Raw genomic sequence first — 21,314 nt, forward strand, 5'->3', positions numbered from 1 at the left:
GATTGGAGCCCTGGTCTGGGAGGATCCCACATGCCGCAGAGCAACTAGGCCCGTGAACCACAACTACTGAGCCTGCGCGTCTGGAGCTTGTGCTCCGCAACAAGAGAGGCTGCGATAGTGAGAGGCCCGCGCACTGCGATGAAGAGTGGCCCCCACTTGCCACAACTAGAGAAAGCCCTCGCACAGAAACGAAGACCCAACACAGCCCAAAAAAAAAAAAGAAAATATATTAGATGCTGCTTCTGGTTTTGTTGTTTCTATTTGCTGTGGGACTTTTGGCAATTACCTCTCTAAGCTTCAGTTTCTTCATCTGTAAAGTATCTACATCATTCGCTACTATAAGGATGAATAGACATGATGTATAAAAGGGCAAAGAGGCCCTGTAGATGTTAACTTGTGTTATGACTGCTCTGACTAGCATTAGTGATAGAAGAAGGTGGTACTGCTAACAATACTATAAAATTCTCAGTTCCATAAATTAGAATGTGAAAATTAGCAATAGTTAGTTCTCAGTAACAAAATAATTAAGAAAATTGCACATTTTTTCTTCATTAAGTCCCATACCTTTTACTTTTCAGACAGTACTACAAGAAGTGATTGAAGATGGCTCAAAATATGGATTAAAAAGTGAACTTTTTTCTGGCCTTCCCCAGAAGAAGATCGTGGTTGAGTTCAGGTGAGTGCCTACCCATCATACGTGTTGGTTAATCAACTGGCTGGGCAGATGAGTGTTTTACTGTTTTCATCTGGGATCTCAGAGAATTAAACATGGAAAAATTAAAAATTAGTTAGATTATATTATTTCCTTAAAATCACAGTGAGTTGATCATTAAACCATGAATAAAAATTTTGGACTTTAATCAAAGTACCTACTGATTATTATGTTTCTTTTTTAATTATGTATTAACAGTTTTGTGGTTTTTTTTTTTTTTGGAAGACCTCGTTCTTCCTTTTAGTAGACTCCTAAAGCACAGATAATGGTTACTATCATATTAAGAATTTCAGAGTAATGTGATTATCAGAGAACAAGCTTAGTTGTGTTTGTAATGTATGTATATATATTTTTAGCTTTATTGAGGTATAATTGACAAATAAAATTGTAAGATAAAGTGTACAGCATGATGATTTGATATGTGTATACATTGTGAGAGGATTTCCCCCTTTGAGTTAGTAAATACATCTATCACCTCACATATTTACTTTTTGTGTATGTGTGTGAGAACATTTGTTCTACTTGCTTAGCAAATTTCAATTATACAATACAGTGTTATCAACCATAGTCACTTTGTTATACATTAGGTCCTCAGAACTTATTCGTCTTATAGCTGAACGTTTGCACCCTTTTACCAACCTCTCCTTATTTCCCCCAGCCTCCAGCCCCAGACAAGCACTTCTCCAGTCTCTGTTTCTGGGAGTTTGACTTTTTAGTCTTTAGATCCCACATATAAGTGATACCATGCAGTATTTGTCTTTCTCTGTCTGGCTCATTTTACTTAGCTTAATGCCCTACAGTTTCATCCATGTTGTTGCAAATGACAGAATTTCCTTCATTTTTAAGGCTGAATAATATTCCATTATGTATACATACCACATTTTCTTTATCCATTCATCTACTGATGGACACTTAGGTTGTTTCCATACCTTGGCTATTGTGAATAATGCTGCAGTGAACATGGGAGTACAGATTTCTCTTCAAGATAATTTGTTTCCTTTGGATATATACCCAGAAGTGGGATTGCTGGATCATGGAAAAGATTGTTTTTAAATGACTGGTTTTTATACTCAAATTATCCCAAATTAGGCTCCTTTATTCTCTTTGCATGTCCCCTTAAGCCTTGCTGTACTTTTCTTTTTGGCATAAGATGTTCCAACCTTACTCAGACCTGGAATTGTCCATGTCCCCCAAGAAGTCCTGGTTACTTTTTGTGAGGGAGGTATTTAGAAGCCAAGTTCTGGACTGTAGGAGTGCTTATTACTACTGGAACTCAATTTTTACTGATGTTACCAATTGGAATCCAACATCACAAGGTCTATTACATGTAATGCGTATTATTTAAAATTACCAGAGAAATAGCCTGATGTTTTAATGTGCCTCTAAATAGTCTTCATGATAACTTTCTTATATGCCATCAACAAAACCATCTAATCTATGACTTGCTTTTAGGTAACCAAAAAAGAAGAGGGGTCACCTTCAGGGTACAGCTGACAGGATGACAGCTCTTGAACATTGTTAGAGATATTATATTTGCCTTCCTAACAGCCAAGGAAGAGCTTCGATGAGCTGTTTTCCCACTTAGAAAGATAGAACTTGCTAGAGCCTTTGTCTTAAGTATATGTTTTTGTGGAAGATTTTTAAAAATTGACATGGCAGATATTATTTCAAGTTTTCTAACTCATTATTATAATTTATGATGATAACTTAGTTAAACTTAGTTATGATTAGTACCTGGGGTAATCAGAGGTGAATGGGTTTTATGGATTCCACATTTGTACTGTCTCTGCCGCTCAGTCATGTTCTTAGAAAAAGCAGACCCTCTCAGACTGGGTAAACTCATCTGTTTATGATAAGGACTGATTGTTGAGTAAGCTAACCATTTTATGGAGCAGATATATATTATGAATAAATCTTATGCTACCGATGCGCTCCAATCAAGATATTTAAAGTTTAGTGTAAACGTTGTTGCATCAAAAGAACAGAGAGGGACTTCTGCAGTCATCCTCACCCCAGAGAGGAACTACACTAAGGCCATCCCCCAAGGAAAGTTGCCGTCATTTCAGTCATCTCTTACATAACAAGCCACTACAAAACTTGATACAGGGATTGGCAAACTTTAGCCCATGGGCAAAATCCAGCCTGCCATGTTTTTGTAAATAAAGTTTTATTGGAATACAGGCTTGCACATTCATTTACATATTGTCACAGTGGCTACTTTCATACTCTAATGGCAGTTGAGTACAGTAGAGTTGAATAATTGAGATAGAGACCAGATGGCCTAACACATTTACTATCTGGCTCTTCAAGAAAAAGTTTGCCACACTCCTGATTAGTGTCTTAAAACAACAACCACTTTAATGTTCATGACTCTGTAGACCAGGAAATCAGGGAGGACATAGCCTAATGATTCTTTTACTTGCCTGTGGTCACTTATGCAACTCTGGTCATCTAGACATTATACTAGGGCTAGAAATCCGGGTGGCTCATTTACTTGTCTGGCATCTCACCTGAGGGCTGGCCAGGCATCTCTCTCTCTGCATTCTCCAACAGAATAGCCAGACCTCTTTACAGAGGTGCTCAGGGCTCCAAGATAGTAAAATATCTGGTTTTGTAACAGGCACATCATCACTTCTGTCACTGTCAGCTGGTCAAAGCAAGTCACAAGATCATCCCTGATTCAGAGCAAGGGAGTAGATTACATCTCTTAATGGAGAGTGGCAAAGAGTTTGTAGCCACCTTTAATTCTTTTCATTCATGTCTTTACAGTGATGCCCACCTTTAATTCTTTTCATTCATGTCTTTACAGTGATGCAGGACACATACCCTTCTCTGGGGAGGTACTTCAGTACTTGTACACTCCTTGCTCTTACCTAACCAACAGCAAAGGAAAATCAGTAGCAAAGTAGAATAATACCTGTTACTACACATTCACCCTTGAAATAGTGCCATCACAAGTTTCTTGAAACGTGAACACGTGAAAAGTTGCCACCAGTGCTCACTTTTAATGCCTTCTTCTCAACGTCACTTCCCCTTCACCATCCCTTCTCCCCAGCCAAGCTCAAAATACCAAGACCTTAGTCTTTCTTGCTCACTGATTCTTTGGCTTTTCTCCAAAGTTTGTGTTTCCCATATAATGCTCTTTTTTGTTTATGTTTATGTCTAAAAATAACATGTTCTATTTGAGTTGTAGTCTATAGGCTTTTTGAAGGGCAGTTTATTTGCTTATGGATTTGCCTCTCTCAACATTTTTCTAAAGCAGTTAAGGAAAGCTGGAACTTAAATGAGCATCTGAATGCTGATGAAAGCAGAGTCCATTTCCCAGCAGCCATCTTTGCTCTCTGTTATTTTTCATCTGGCATTGCTGTGGGACCATAGCTGCTTTCTCCCTTAGAAGTTTTCCAGTTGCTGTGGCGCTTATCATTGTGGTTTCAAAGTAGAGACAAACAGGTAGAGGAGAGGGTAAAAACTGATAGAAAACATTGTTCTTGAATTTGTCCTGAAAATGAGAGAGGTGGGAGGAGAGACTTTCTTTAACTACATAGTTTCTCTAATAGACCAGGCAACTTTCCCCTCAAAGCAAGAGATAGAATCACTGTGTTCAAGAAACTTGCCCCTTATATTGAGATGATGATGGTGATGATAGGTCAAGGAACCTGCTCATAGTCACAGAGCTAACGCCGAATCCTGTATCCTTAACCTTTCCTGCCTCCCTGATATATTGATATGTGGTTGGTTTCCCTATATTTTGTCTGATCCAGGAGCAGTGTGATAAAGTGCCAGCGTAGATGACTGTCCCCGCTGGGCTTGGGCTCCACGTGGTAGGTAGAGTAAGAATTGAAGCTAACTACTGTTGCCTCTCTCCTCTCTACAGAGTCAGCCTTTCCTATTTTGTTCAAATCAAATCTGCAGGAGCACAGTCAGCAGTGGTAGCCTTTCCTCTTCTTTCGTCAACACAATCTTCCCCACTCCCTGCTGTTCCCCAGTGTGAAGTGTTCTCAAAAAACAAATTGAAGACCTCTGGTAATATGGAAGTCCAGGAGATCAGGGTACCAATTTTCACTTAGTAACTGATTCAGTCATCTTGGATGGGACAGTTTATTTCTCTAGTTGTCTTTTCTTGTCTCTTTTCTTGTATGGAAAATAGTCTAGTCTCTTTTCTTGTATGGAAAATAAGAGTAATATTACCTCTTTTCTTACAAGATTGAGGAAATTACATGAAAGATTTTTTTTTTAATTTCCAGTAAAGTGTCCAAATTGTATTCATAGTAGTTACGTTGATTGCCAAAGGAATTGAATTTGTATTTTCCGTATCATTGTATTCCCTTCCGAGCAGGAATGTAGAGAATGGTAAATTGATGATTTCAAGGGAGGTTTTGTGAAGCCCTAGATAGACTCAGTTCTTCTAATTCTAAAGAAAAAGTACAAAAGCTATGGCCAACAGGCACATGAAAAGATGCTCAGCATGGGGGGCTTCCCTGATGGCACAGCGGTTAAGAATCCGCCTGCCAATACAGGGGACATGGGTTCGAGCCCTGGTCCTGGAAGATCCCACGTGCCACAGAGCAACTAAGCCCGTGTGCCACAACTACTGAGCCTGCGCTCTAGGGCCCGCGAGCCACAACTACTGAGCCTGAGAGCCACAACTACTGAAGCCCGCGTGCCTAGAGCCCGTGCTCTGCAACAAGAGAAGCCACCGCAGTGAGAAGCCCGCACACAGCAATGAAGAGTAGCCCCCGCTCACCACAACTAGAGAAAGCCTGTGCACAGCAACAAAGACCCAATGCAGACATAAATAAATAAATAAATTTATTTTTTAAAAAAAAGCTCAACATGGCTAATCATCAGAGAAATGCAAATCAAAACCACAGGGAGATATCACCCCACACCTCAGAACAGGTATCATCAAAAAGACCACAAATAACAAATGTTGGCAAAAATATGAGAAAAGGGAAACCTCGTGCACTGTTGGTGAGAATGTAAATTGATGCAGCCACTGTGGAAAACAGTATGGAGGTTCCTCAAAAAGCTAAAAATGGAGCTACCATATGATCCAGCAATATCACTCCTGGGTATACATCTGAAGAAAATGAAAACACTAATTCGAAAAGATACATGCACCCCAATGTTCATAGCAGCATTATTGAACTAGGCAAGATATGGAAGTAGGCAAGATATGGAAGCAGCCTAAGTATTATCAACAGATGACTGGATAAAGAAGACACACGTGTGTGCACACACACACAATGGAATACTACTCAGCCATAAAAAGAATGAAATTTTGCCATTTACAGCAATATGGATGGACTTGGAGGGCATTGTGTTAAGTGAAATAAGTCAGACAGAAAAAGACAAGTACTGTATGTTATTATTTATATGTGGAACCTAAAACATAGACTAATGAATATAACAAAAAAGAAACAGACTCACAGATACAGAGCACAAACTTGTGGTTACCAGTGGGGAGAGGGAAGTGGGGAGGGGCAAGGTAGAGGTAGGGGAGTAAGACGTACAAACTATGATGGATAAAATAAGCTACAAGGATATATTGTACAGCACAGGGACTATAGCCAACATTTTATAATAACTGTAAATGGAGTATAATCTTTCAAAGTTGTGATTCACTGTTGTATGCCTAGAACTTCTATAATGTAAATCAACTATACTCAGTTTTTTAAAACAATGCAAAAGCTATGAGAAAGCTTTTTTATTATTATTAGACAGATAATATAAATACCTAGTTTTTAAAAATTCAATGATTACAGACGGGTATTCAGTAAGAAGGATGTGTACTCCCTAACCTAGTTTCCCAGTTCTCTCCATACGGGCATTCACCAATACCAGTTTCTTGCTTACCCACCTAGAGATAGTCTTTGCATTTGTAAACAGATCACACACATTATATGCTGTTCTTTACCTTGCTTTTTTCTTTAAACAATGTAGCTTACATTCCTCTAATATCAGTACATCCAGGGCTGGCTTATTTTTATTGTTTCGTAGTATTCTGTTGTCTGGAGATTTTTTTAATCAGCTTTATTGAGGTATAATTACATACAGTACAATACAGTTCACCATATTTCAACATGTAATTTGATGAGTTTTGTCAAAGATGTCCAGGTCTCATCACCACCACTGCGATTAGGACATCTAACAGTTTCTCTGTCTTTTTTTTTTAACCTTCATCTGTATTACCCTCTTTTATTCTGCTTACTTTGGATTTGGTTTGAGCCTCCCTTTCTAGTTTCTTATAGGAGCACCTTAGGTCATTGATTTGAAACCTTTCTTCTTTTATAATATAAACATTTCATGGTATAGATTGTTCTGCTTTAGCTACATCTCCCGAATTTGCTAGTAAGGCAGTTCTAAGAGTCACCCTGTTGGCTGACGTTCTCATAGGGATCACAGTCCTTCACTGTCCTGTTGTTTAGTTTCATAAAACCAGTGTTTTATATATCTTTCTTGTTTGCTGGTTGTTTTAACCCTATTGAAGAACATTTGCTTTCTTTCTAAATAATGATTAAATGAGTATCCTTATAGTTTCATGACTTCACAATTGTGCACAGGTATCTGTAGGATCAAGTTTTTAAATGGTAATACCCTTAAAAGGGGAAATATTGATAACAAGGCTTTGGAGACAGACCAAGATTAAGCTCTGTTTTTACCACTTTTCTTTTTTAATATAAATTTATTTATTTTTATTTCTGGTGCATTGGGTCTTCTTTGCTGCACGCGGGCTTTCTCTAGTTGCAGTGAGTGGGAGCTACTCTTGGTTGGGGTGCACAGGCTTCTCATTGCGGTGGCTTCTCTTGTTGCAGAGCACAGGCTCTAGGCACCTCGGCTTCAGTAGTTGTGGCATGCAGCCTCTAGAGCTCAGGTTCAGTGGCTGTGGCGCACGGGCTTAGTTGCTCCATGGCATGTGGGTCTTCCTGGACCAGGGATCTAACCTGTGTCCCCTGAATTGGCAGGCGGTTTCTTAACTACTGTGCCACCAGGGAAGTCCCTTTACCAATTTTAACCATCTGTGTTCTAGTTAATATATCTTTTTTTAATATTGAAAAACTTACGAAATTTTCAAACATACACAAAATAGAGGAAAGGTATGTTAAGTCCCATAGACTCATCACCCAGGTTCAAGAGTCCTCAAGATATTGCCAAATTCGCTTCATTATCTTTTTTCCTTTTGTATCTCAAGTCCCTCATCACAAATATGAGAGTACCTTACATCACAGCTTTTCTGAGCATTAAGTGAATTAATGCATGTAAAGTATGTCAAACTGTGCCTGTCAGATAGTGAGTGTGCTCTAGAAGCATTTGCTGTTGTTAAATTATTGATTACAACTTCTCAACCACCAAGAGTAATAAATGTGTTGCTTGAGAATTTGGAGTGGTAAATCCTATTTCTGGTTATCCTGGGAAGCTTTATATATAAATAGTTCTATATTTTTGTTTTAATTTCTGATACAATAAATATTGATAGATATTACTCATATAAACAAAATTTCTTTGGGGTCCCCAGTAATTTTTAAGAAGTTAAAGAACTGAGAAGTAGTGCACTAAACTTAATTTCTAATAATGTACATTGTTTGTATCACAACATATCTCTGAATTTCCTCATCTTTTTATCAGTCCTCAAATGTACCTGCTTCCTAAGTGTGCCACTTCTGTGTATGCTATGTGACTACCTCATGAGTCAGAGGATCACTTTCACTAAGGATGGTTCTTTCTGACATCTAATTTATCTTTGCTCTAAATGTCTAATCTTTAGCTATCTTTGCCCTAAATTACCAAAGGCTTTAGTCCACAATTGTATTAAACTATGGAGCTATGACCTAGTTCATTTTAGAACTCTTGTTCTTAGAACAGAAAAAGTAAACTTTTGCAATTATCTTGCAGTTCACCTAATGTTGCCAAAAAATTCCATGTTGGACATTTGCGTTCTACCATCATAGGTAAGTGTCATTCGTTTCACAGAAAATACTGAGCATGCCTTTCGGGGCTGTATTTGGTGATACAGTCTAATGGTTTAAGGCTTAAGTAACAAAAGGACAAAAAACAAAGAAGTTGAAATTTATATGAGCTTAATGCTAATTAAATATCACCAAAAAAATGGAAAAAATTGGTTTAGAAATAGCAAAAAATTTGTTTCAAAACCAAAAGATTAACTCAGAAACCAGGTTTAACTGGTATGTATGTTTTGATTTTAACTTGTTAAAAATATGTATGCATATGAAGAAGAACTGAAAGATGCTGAAATGAAAACAGTTATATGGGATTGATAGTCATCCTCCCAATTTTTTTGTTCATATTTGTTATATAAAAGAAACTCAGTCTCCGTCATGTGAGTACTAACTGGAGTTTTCAAGACTGAAAATTGAAACAAGACTATCCTAATAAAGAGAAATTACTATAGTGTTGTACTTCTTGGCTGTAATGCTTCAGTGTATAATAGGCTTATGGTTTCCATTTACTTAAAGCATGACATTGTGTAGCAGCCCAATCTTAAAGCTGCAGTTAGAATTGTATAATATGAGAATTGGAAGGGATTTTGGAGTTTATCTCATGTAATCTGTCTTCCAGTATAGAAATCTGTCTTTTGCATGCTTACAAGAAAGTCATTTATTCCGTACTGGAATACTTTAAAGACTTGGAGAAATCAGTATTTGTGGCATAGATTGTTACGGCACTAGTCAGCTCTCATTGTTAAAAAGTTCTCAAGCAGCATTTTAAGAGAGGAAATGACAGGACTTGATGAAAAAGAATATAAGAAATACAATGTATAAGAAAAGCTGTTGTCTTACATGAGTAAGTCAGAAGCATAGGGTTGAACATGATAGTTGTTTGACAGTTGTTAAGGGAAATATTTGAACCAGGAAGAGATAATTATTGAAACTTACCATGTTAAGTGTTTTCATGTATTATCTCAACTAGTTTCACAATAGCCCGGTTTATTAAGTACTGCTGATTATAGATGAGGAAACTCAGATACCAAAAGTAACTTTCCCGAAATCACACAGCTAGTAAGTATTGCAGCCAGGATTTGAAATTAGGCAGTCTAATTCCAAAAGCCTAGGTTCAGACATTTAGTTGGACTTATAAGATACTAAGGTGCTAAGAAAAATAGGAATATAGTCTGAGTACCAGCTGCAAAAGGTGAATCCTGTTGCTGAGACCATATACCTTGGGAAAATCTAGAAGTAGGGAAACTGGAGAAGTAGCTGCAGTACTTTGTCAGCTGTGCATATTGGCGAGGGGTTATTTGCAGAAAACTAGATCCACTCTAGTAAAAGCAGGAAGGAATTTACTATGGGATATCAAATAGTTTGCAAAGTTGTTGGGAGTGCTGAAGAAGCTTTGGATTAAGCTGACATAGATGACTCACAAAACTATACCATAGAACTTGATCATCAAGGGAGCTTCTGCCTTTTCTGCGATCACTGCCACTGCCACAGTCAGGAAACTGCCACTACTCCTACCATGCCTTCTAGAATTCAAACTAGCAAAAGAGGCCACCCATACCCTATCTTTTACTTCCCTTGGAGGTTAGATGACAGGACACTAGGACCTCTAGTAGTGATGCCACTAAAAAACAAAGTCTCCGCTACTGTGCTTGTCAGAAAAAATAAAGGTAGCTCCCTTTCCACCTCATTTCTGCCTTCTAGATCACGTACAAAGTGTATCAAATTGCCCAGACCTAAATGACTTCTGGAACCCTAACTGCCAGAGATTCTGGGGAGTGTTATTTTTAGCTTTCCAGCCTCTGCAGTATGTGAGGGCACACAGAAGGAGAGTGGAATAGAGGTCAAATGTCAAACCAGCATCAGCAGTACAGGAAGGTAGAGGCCTTGGACTGCTATGTGCTGTTAGTTAGGGAGCAACATGAGAGGATGGACTTCATGATGGAAAGAAGGTGGAATGGGCTACTTAGAAAAAGAAAAATCGGTATGGCTAGGTTCTTTAGGACATAGCCAAATTATATATTTCTTTTTTAACTACTGAGATTCTGTTATTTTCTGTCCTTGGAATTGACTTGGAATCGCAATTACTTGAACATGTGTTCCTAACCCCCATTAACGTTGTTGAAAATTGTGAGGTACTTTAGAATATCTACCTCCTCCAAAATAATTCCTTACTCCCTTTCCATAACGTAGATGAAAACACAATAATGAATGTTTTAGTAAAAAGAAATTGTTAGTAAATTTTGCCAAAAGAATTTTCTGTGTTATGCTTTGATATTAGAGAAGCACATGGTTCTTATACCAAAATGGATAATGAGAAACTGTGTATTTTATTGATTTACTAGGAAATTTTATAGCAAATCTCAAAGAAGCTTTAGGACATCAAGTAACAAGAATAAATTATCTTGGGGATTGGGGCATGCAGTTTGGTAAGTAAATCTGAGGCTTTATTTTTCATATCGTTAAGTTTAATTTCTTTTAATATCTCATTACTTAATCACCTGGACAGAATACAGGCAGAATTCCATTGGATGAAGTAGTGCCTCCTACCTGCTTTTTTCCCCTAATGGCTCTTTTGCATAAATCTTATATATTACTTATTAGAGTAATTCTCACCATACAAGTAAGTTTTCGGGAAGGAAGCTTCATACAATCAGAACGAGACCTGATAAATACAGACTTTTTTGGTTTTATTAAAGAAAAGTAGCTTACATTGGTTAGTTAAATGTAGAAGTATGTATTAGAGAAAAAGTAAGCCTAGGTATACACCCTTCTCAACCACAGCCCTGCCATTTTTAAAACTGGTGAAGTCCAGCCTCCCTGGTCCATCCTACATGAAATGTTGTACCCTGGGCCGGTGGTGTAAAGGAAGAACAAACTGGGATACTTTGGCTTCCCCTTGAATTGTACAAGTGGCAGAGGGGGGCGGTGAGGGTGAGGGTCAAAAAGAAAAGAGAGAAAGAGAAGAGTGAGACCCAAATAGTTCAGTGCCACAGATTATCTCTGATGTCATGAGTTTACTCAGAACCATTCGTAGCTCATATACTGCAGTAATCAGGGTGTGGAAGGACGGGATAAATGAAGTTGCTATGGTAGTGAAGGACTGGTAGCATGTGAAATGTGAATTTTTTATTAAAATCTCTGGCAGCTACCAGGTGCCTTTTAAGATTCAGCCCTAGTGTCACCTCTGAAAAGCATTCTGACAGCCAGACACACCCTTGCCCACTTTCTCACATCACCAAGTTCCTAGTACCCAGCTCTACTCAAATAGGCTTCTCTCTTACTGAATTCTTTTGTGTGCTTCTCTCCTCTGCTAGGTGAAATGTTCCATGAAAGCATGGGCTGTGTCTTACTTATTTTTGTATCCATAGTGCTTGGCACTTAAGAGGCACTCAGAATGATGAATGAATCTGTCTTGGGAAGTAGTTCACAATACTACTCCAAAAGAAAGGCTGCGTAACATTTTAAAGCTTCTATAAAGTGCGGTGTGCACTGCCAGTTCTGAAGTTCACTGATACTATTATGTTCCATATCTAGTGAAATGAAATCAGTTTCCGGAAGACAGATTTATCGTGACCTTCTCTTATGAATATTATCCTTTCAGTTAGAATCCTTTTTAGACCCTAAAAAGGGTACAACTTGAACCTAACAGTGCCCTTACTATTCACTGTGGAGGAACAGAAAACATGCCCTGCATTTCATAAACCCACCTGCAGTTCACAGTGGTTTGGGCTCTAGGCTAAACAGTCAGATTTAATAGATGGCATCCTCCTTATATCAGTTTGGCCTATTCAGGCATTTCACAGCCATTAGCAAATATGTGATTATGATATTCATTACATTTTAGCTGCAGGATTTTATTGTAGTGGTTTTTTCCTAAAGGACTACTATGGTTAATGATCTGTCAACATTTCCATTATAACCATCATTGTTGAAGAGTTTTAATTTTGGCTGTTCAGCTATCCCCTATTAAAAGTTGGCAGACAGTTCCTAAGTACAGAATTAGTTTCTGAAAATGTATTAGGTTGAATGTTAAATGGAATTGGCCTTTACTTTTCCTATTTCTGTTTTTTAGAACACTCTTTCCACACCCTACTCCCAAGACCCTGAATCATAATCACATTTGCTTTTGCTTGAAAGTGAATAGTGCTGGTATATGTTTCAGTCATCCTTCTAGCTCCTGTCTAAGGCCCAAAGATTGTCTACCCCGTGTTTAGTAACATCCCACTTTCTGCTGAGCCTACATAGAAAAATGTACATCAACAAGGCCCAGTAGTGGCAATTGCTCCTTTAGAGCTGAAGCAAGGTAACTGATACAGTTGTAGAAACAGATTAGTTTTTAAAGTAATTGCACTACCTGTAAATTACTCTTGGCCCAGGCTGCATCTGTCCTTTCATCCAAAACTGTGGTCATCTTTTAGCAAAATATATTAAGAGTAGAAATATTCACAGTCCATACTAAGAATTTTCATTGTAGCTTACAAACCTCAATTATTATTTTTTTAAAAGGTTGAAATTAATACCTTCCCTGAACTCTGAACTTATCATCAAAGACTAAAAGAAAAAAAAATTGGCAAATAAAAGACAATCAAAGCAGATTGGCCAGATCAAAGCATTATGTCTCTTGGTCACCTTGAATGGGAGAAGTAATCAGGGCTGTTTCAAGTTTTATCTTCAGTTATTTAAGAACTAATATTGTAACACTAAGCTAATCCTACCTTGTTTTATTTTCACACCTACAAGTTTAAAAAGTAAGATTTGAAAACACTTCCCATCAGTTTCTTTTCACAGATTTTGAGTGTCTAGTGCCTGGCATCACGATGTCCTTCCACAGAGTAGCTGCTCAATAAATGCTTGTTTTATTAGTGTCTTGTAGGGAGGTGCTGGGCACCGTTAGCATAAAGATAATTTAGTCCCAGGCTCTGCCTTGGATGAGCTCATAGTCTTTTGGTTTCTGTGGAACTAATTTCAGTGAGCTCTTCAATATATTGAATTTATGATTCAATATATTGAATTTGACTTGTGTCAGTTTATGAGGTAGCAGAACGTGATAGTGTGTGTTTTGCAATATTTTCAGGATGCATAATTATGAGAGGTTAATCTTTTTATAGAACTGTACCTGTTCCCTGCCATGACTGTTCTCTACTGTTCGATTGTATAATCTTTTCATTTATGGATTACTGTGCTAGGTCTTTTGGGAACTGGCTTCCAGCTGTTTGGCTATGAAGAAAAACTCCAGTCCAATCCTTTACAGCATCTCTTTGAAGTAAGTTGGCAAGAAACAATGTTCGAAAATGCTTCAGCTTCTTTTTTCAGAGTACAGTGCAGCTTCATAACATATTTTTAATCCCAGAGGTTTAAAAAAAAAAAAACCAAAAAACTGTTCCTTAAAACAAGGACCCAAAACAATTGAAAATGTTGCTTATATTTTACTAGGGAGTTCCTTTCATTTTCAAATCCAGGTGTTTCTTTTATTAGTATTTTAGTTGATTTGGGACAGTATTTCTCCAGGTATAGAAACTTCTTAGCATAAACACACAGAATAACATATTCAGCATAGAACTCTTTCAGTTTTTATTAGTTATGTACTGTAGTTTTCTTCATGGTAATAAGTATAATTCATTTAACCTTGAGAAGACATGAGTGTATACTTTTTTGCTCTTATTCTGATGCGGGGGAAGGCACACGTGTTTCTCTGAATTTGTGTGCACTTTTTTCATTTTTCTTTAAGCCCTTTTCCTGCCTTTTGCCCAATGTGAACTTCTTTCTGTTTTATCTCATTTAGTCCGTTGGATACTCTGCTTTTCTGTCCTCAGTCCTTCCTGGAGTTCATTAATAAAGCCCTTCCTGTCCAATTAATCTCAAGGGATGTGTTTCCTTTTCATTGTCCCAGTTGTTATCTCTGCTGCTTCTAGGCCTGACAAGAAGGAACACAGATACTATGTCAGCCACGCTGGTGACATACGGGGGATCAGACTAAGAATGTGTATGAGGAAAAGCACTTGCCAAACAGTGTTTTACTTCTCTAGCCAGAGCCACAGAGAGCACTTCATTGTTTTCCTTTTTGTTAAATTGTTTTTCTCCTGCAGCTGGCTTTGTATCAATAGCTAAATTAACAAAACACGTTCTGATTCTTAAAGACCTTTAAAGGTGTGTGATTTCCTCCTGAGTCTTTGCCTTCACTCTCACTGTAAATGCCTACATTTTGATTTATACTATTAACCAAAAGATTTTTTTTCTCTTTCCCATTAAGAGTTTTATTGATAGTCAAGAGTTTAAAAATTAATAATTCTTTACGGTCGTCTATAAAGCCTGCCACCTTAGTGCCTGGAATTTTTACTGTATTATTTTTTAAAACTTTGAATAATCGTGAGTATTTTTTACCACGAGGTTAGTGAACCTTTCGTCAGATCCAGGCCCCAGAGACAACCCATGGTGCAGGAAATACAAATACCCACTTGGAGACCTTCTGCCATTGAGAGAACATTTTTAAGAATTTAGAGTACAGTTTGACATATGAGAGTTACCACTCTCATCTTTCACCCACCCAACCTCAGAAGTTTTTAATTTAATCCTGTAAATAGTAAATCTTTGTTGCTCATAATGTTTTAAGTATTTTAGTAAAATTTGTTCTTAAACTCCATAGAAACCTAAACATATGTTTCTTTCTATGCAGTTTAATACAGTGTCCTGCCTCTTGAGACTCATAAGTGGGAGATCACACATCTCTGTTAGAGGTTGTTAATTGATGGACACACAAAAGGAAGGAACAAGGGCAGGGGGTACTTTTATGAATAACTAGAAACTCAAGGCACAGTGGTGTTGCTTTCATTCAGTGTTTTTTTTGCCTAGTAGCTTCATAGTTGAGCAGTATTTATAGACAAAAGAGGGCAAGTCAAATACACCCACCTTGCTGTTTGTAATAGAAGATAGAAATCCATTTAGAGTACTTCTCTGCTCTCTTCCTCCTTCCGTTGCAGGATGGAGAAAATGCAGAGCCTAAAGTGGCAGCCTCTAGGTTATTTTTTTATTTTTTATTTTTTTGCGGTACACGGGCCTCTCACTGTTGTGGCCTCTCCCATTGCGGAGCAGAGGCTCCGGACGTGCAGGCTCAGCGGCCATGGCTCACGGGCCCAGCCGCTCTGCGGCATGCGGGATCCTCCCGGACCAGAGCACAAACCCGCGTCCCCTGCATCGGCAGGCGGACTCTCAACCACTGTGCCACCAGGGAAGCCCCAGCCTCTAGGTTATTTTATCTTTGTGCTAATTTTTGCAGACCCAGGTGCATTTTAAAATTACAGCGGTTACTGTAGATTACTTTCAACAACAACGTTTAGTATAAATGAGGAATTTTTTCCCTTTTTTTTTTTGGAGCATTAAGCAAATATTAATAAATGATTTTACCCTGTTCCTAAACAGAAAACCTGAACCTTGGTCGAACCCATTTTTTCCTTCTCAAGTTATACTTGGAGCTCTTTGAGAGGGAAGGACCTGTCTTCCTGATCTTTTATCTGCAACCTCACACACCGTGCCTTGCAGTAAATGCTTGAATGAATTTGCCCCTTCCATTTAAGTTGTGGCATAAAGAAACCTATTGTATAGCTCCAAGGAAGGGCTAACTATCATAGGACACCCTATTTATCATTGGTCAAAAATCTAACTTATTTTATTATGCAGTTTACTGATGAAGAACCCAAGGGCCAGACCCAAGGTTCCAACACAGGCAGTTTGGCTCCAGAGTGTTCTGTGCACTGCACTGCACCACCCCCCACTGGCATTATGGAATGCCTTTCTGAGCCATTCATTTCCACTGGTTGTAATTACTTACAAAGCATTTTCCTTTCTTTCATCCTTGAAGTGGTGTACCAAGGGCACAATTAGTAGTTTAGTTTTGGCAGTTTCAACCTTCTGGTGTATTTGTTTTGAATTTGGCTTTGGCCATCCAGGAGCAGATTTCGTGGCCTACATCCCTCTAAATTGCACCATGATCAGTATCCCCTCAGTTCTGGTTTCTTGGCCGGGTTAGAAATGATATTATATGGTAGTTTTAGCATTTCTTTTCTGTGATGAAAATACACCTACAGTCGTTTCTCTGCTGCATTTTCACGTTTGTGCTATGCTTTATTACTGGTGTTATTACTCTCTGCACCTGTAGCCATTCTTTTCCCAGGACATCTGGCCATGCTGTGCACAGACCTAGGACTTTTGTTAGCCAACATTTGAAACCTTTCCTTTAGTTGTTCTAATTTGTTGTCACAAAACGGGAAGTGGTTTTTAATAGTTCCTCCCCCCTGAATCGGCTGATGAGTTAAATAATATATTTGCTGTTTAAAATTCACACTATTGATTCAAAGAAAACATTTGTAGTAAGTTTTGGAATACTTATCAAAAAGGCTTTCCACTTGTATCTAAAAGTAATTTCTTATGATAAGTTAGTAAGTGTTAAATCTAAATCATGGGCATATGGGAGTCATCATTTACTCATATCTGTCTTAATAATTTTTAAAAGTAATTTCTCAGGGTTCCTCCTAGATTTAAACTACTTGAATGGACCTTGATAACACTGTGCCTTTAAGAATGTATAACCCAGCCACTTTTTCTGCTTTTGGTTTTTTGTTTTGGGGTTTCTTTTGCCCTAGAAGGTTTTAGAACTTGACTTATTGGTGTTGCATATTAATTTGGATTTTGCGAACTATAGAATTCCTCTGAAATATGAGCAGCCTCTCATAAGAGGTAAATATCATGCCAATAAAATATGCATTAGTCCTGTACCGTAGCACTGGCATTTTTAAAGTTTCAAAATGACCCCAATAGTATTTCATTATTTTTACCCTGCCCCTTTCTGAAAGGATTTGAGGTAATCACAGTGATGGGCGTTTAATAAAAAAGACATAGAAAGTCAGAGATGATGTATTACTAGGTAATATTAGATAACAGACTTCACCCTGAGTTTCCCTATATCAATAGCAAAAAAAAAAAAAGTAATAAATAGGGCAGGACCAAAGCAACCAACCTGATGAGTGATAATGTTTGCTTCCGTTTTTTAAAATGTGGAGGAAGTGTCTATTCGTCAAGAGACCATGTGTTTTCTGGCTTTCAAATATCAAAACAACTTCTCAAAGTAATTCAAGACTAAATTGATTCTAGACATATATAGGATTATTTATGCAGTTAAAAATTCTTATTTTTTAAAGAATTGAATTCAAAAGTTATTTGTTGGTTTAGGTCACTTTACTTTTTTCAGGAAAAATGACTTATGTTTGGTGTGGATTCTACTCATTATAACACTTACCTACAAGAAATAGCTTTTAAATTCTAAACCAAGATTGGAACGCAGCCATCACTTTTGAGAGCGGTGGGACTCAGCTTAAGTCAATGTTAGGGATTTCCCACCTCCCAGGTCACACAGAGGCTCCTATGTGCATCCCAGGGTGGCCATGGAGGCCTTTTCTTGGCTTCAGTCCACATTGGTCTTGACTCACAGGCCCGATACCCAAGCCTCTGCTTGTTTGACAGACTTCACCTGGAGGTCTTGCTGTGGCCCAGTTCCACAGGCCCAGAGACCAGCCTCCCTGTGTGGGGACACTGTGAACCATTGCCCTCTGAGGGCCTGCTGCACCTGAGGGGCTGCTCAGCTTCTACTGTTCCCGGGAGTGTTTCCCTCAGCTCCTCCTCTGTCTAGGCAGCTCTCCTTTCCTCTCTCCCTGCAGCTTCTCTGCTTCACCATTGCTCTTGACCATCTTCCACAAAGCCACGTGCTTTTCTCCCTCATCCCTACTCCCCTGGGACAGCACTACAGTGTCCCATTGTCCTCTGAGTGTTCTTAGAGCAAGGATGGAAATACCAAGCAAGGCCAGAATACATGTTAAGAGCTCAGTCGTTATCTCACCCTACTGAAATGTATGAAAAACACTTTCTTCAGCATGAGGAAAGTATTAGGCACGAGTGCGTGGTAATCTACCAGTTAGTGATTATCACCCTTGGATAAAGGTGTAAGATATCATGGATGTTATTGTGTATGTACAGAGGATAAAAATAGGAGATTCCAAACATTAAAAGAAGATGAAGGGATGGTAAAATGCTGTTTATATGCTGCTAATGATGTACTAATGCGAAATTTGGTAATTAATTACTTCAAATGAGTTATTTTTTTACCTAGGAAGTTTTGACTTTATTAGCTCTTTGATGTATTGATGTATTAAATTATAATTATATTAATTTGAATTTCTTTAGTATTTCATTTAACATCAGGAATTGGTCTCAACCAGAGAAATTTCCGATCAATACATGAAACATGAAACTAAAAATGAGCTTGTTTGAATTATAATCATGAATTTGATACATGTTATTTTCTTAAAAATGAGATCAAAATTAAATGCATTCTAAGATAGAGGACAAATAAATATTCAGATAAAAGGGTCTTTAGTGTCCAAGTTATGCTAACCATCCTTAGCAGTTACTCTCAGTTTTAAAGACAAAAATAACCAGGGACGGGGTTAGAGCCCTGCACCAAGGAATTCAGCTGTGCCTATGTGGCTAATGGTATTCTAGAATCAAATTTAATAAGACTAAGAGGGAGTGAGAGCATTTTCTGCTACTTTTTCACACTTATTTCTTTACATTTGGGCAGATCATCCTGAGAGCTGATTATAATTAATCAATTAAATTAGAAATAAAATGTCATATGTTTTTTGGCAATCACTACATCTAGAAATAGTGTAAAGGAAGGATTAATACTCATTTCAGGAAGTCTCAGACATTTAGTTTACTCACTAACAAATACAGCTGGCTTTTGCATTCTAGTAACTAAAAAGAAAAATTGTGTTTCCATCCTCAAAAACACTTTTCTTCATCCACTCTCTTATTTATCATATCCAAATTTAAAATTTCCTTTTTATTCCCTTTGAGTCTGGATCTAACCCCAAAAGGGAGCTGTCTTCAGAATGCATACTTTCCAAGGGCAGAGGGTTCATGGTAACTGTAGATTAAAAATTGTCTATAATGTCAGAAATGCAGAGTATAAAATTTACTTTGTGAAGGAAAACGCATTTCTTTTCTAAAACGTTGATGAATGTTAACTATTAGTTTTATATAGTGCGTTTACAAGCAGATTCTTAAGTGCTAATTAAGGCTCTTCTATTGTTTGATAGTATCAGTTGGTTTTCAGTAATGTTTGGTTTATCACTAAAAATTGCTGCAATGCCAGGGTTCTTCAGGAATTAGGAAGGGCTTTTTGTTTTGTTTTAATTATTTCTATTTTAAATTTTAAGAAAGGGAAAAGATTCTGGTGATGTTTTTTTCTAAGAATATTCTTATCAATATTTTGAACGCTTATTAGATTTCTAAATGTTTGGCTGTTTGAGTTTAGGGTCCTAGATTAAAAAAAAAACTAATGGGCTTCCCTGATGGCGCAGTGGTTGAGAGTCCGCCTGCCGATTCAGGGGACACGGGTTCGTGCCCTGGTCCGGGAGGATCCCACATGCCGTGGAGCGGCTAGGCCCGTGAGCCATGGCTGCTGAGCCTGCGCGTCTGGAGCCTGTGCTCCGCAACAGGAGAGGCCACAAAAGTGAGAGGCCCACGTACCGCAAAAAAAAAAAAATAATAAAAAAACGAATACCTTTCCTCTTCTGAAATTGAGGATATTTTTTGTATATTTGATTAGAAATTGAATACACACATGTACACACACGTGTATGTGAGAGAGAGAGCTGGAGAGAGACGGGAAGAGAGATGGGGGAAGCGGGGAAAGATTAACTTTGAATCACATGCCATTTATAGACACATATATATCTTTACTCCTGTAGGCTGGACTATTACGCAGTTGTCAATGGATAGGTCATTCAAAGGTCAGGAAGTCTGACCTATGCCTACATTTCAACCTCGATTGGAGGTTGATATGTAGGCACCCCCTGTGTAGCATGTAGTAAAATTCCAAGCTTCCAGAAGGAAAGCAGGTGTTTGGCATAAACCATATTGTTTGCATAAACAGTTTAGGCACCGTGAGCCACTCTTATCAGTTAGCTTGGTGGGAACATTCTCAAAATTCAAGTTCCCAGATGCCAGCCAAGGGCTAACCTTGCAAACAACACATTTTAAGGATAACAGTTTCCAGGCCTGCTACGTTAACTCTTTTCTGCACAACTTTAAAGAGGAAAAAAAAAAGATTAGGTAGTTTTAACCTTTATTTAGGAGTACTGATTTATTTACTTCTGCCATTCCAATAATTAACATGAGCCATCTATACAAGGTGAGACATTTTTAGCTTGAGATAGATGTTTAATGCCCTGTCCCTTTTGTTGGTAGTATCTAGTGGGTAGAAGCCACATTATGGTTGTCCTAAAGTATTCTCCAGCAATAAAATCACTTTTTCTACCCAGATGCTGCTGCCATGATATTTTGATGATATTACTGTAAGAGTTTGGAGGCCTCATATTTTTTGGTAGTTTATTTGCCAATTTTTATTTCATGCTATTTTAATAGCTTTCTGGAAAAAAATATGAGGATAGTAAATTTATTGTTCGTGTTTCACCCTGGAAGTGAGTTACAACTTGTAAGTAAAAGCTTTATAGTCCCTAATGCATAACTTCAATATTACTTGAGCTGTAGTGTTGATATTTTTATGTCGTTTATTAATCTTGCATTTTAGA

The 21,314-nt window shown here is 37.9% G+C and overlaps 1 protein-coding gene across 1 annotated transcript in view; it reads left to right on the top strand.

The window, feature by feature from the left end:
* Nucleotides 1-21,314, top strand: part of RARS2 (arginyl-tRNA synthetase 2, mitochondrial) — an 81,346-nt gene that overhangs the window by 43,282 nt on the left and 16,750 nt on the right. The window contains exons 5-8 of the mRNA XM_082855532.1: nucleotides 579-676; nucleotides 8,606-8,661; nucleotides 11,013-11,096; nucleotides 13,857-13,933. Coding sequence (XP_082711658.1) covers nucleotides 579-676; nucleotides 8,606-8,661; nucleotides 11,013-11,096; nucleotides 13,857-13,933 — 315 coding nt within the window. The remainder of the gene's footprint in view (nucleotides 1-578; nucleotides 677-8,605; nucleotides 8,662-11,012; nucleotides 11,097-13,856; nucleotides 13,934-21,314) is intronic.

Source organism: Leucopleurus acutus, assembly GCF_964270905.1.
Source record: "Leucopleurus acutus genome assembly, chromosome: 15".
Lineage (NCBI taxonomy): Eukaryota > Metazoa > Chordata > Mammalia > Artiodactyla > Delphinidae > Leucopleurus > Leucopleurus acutus.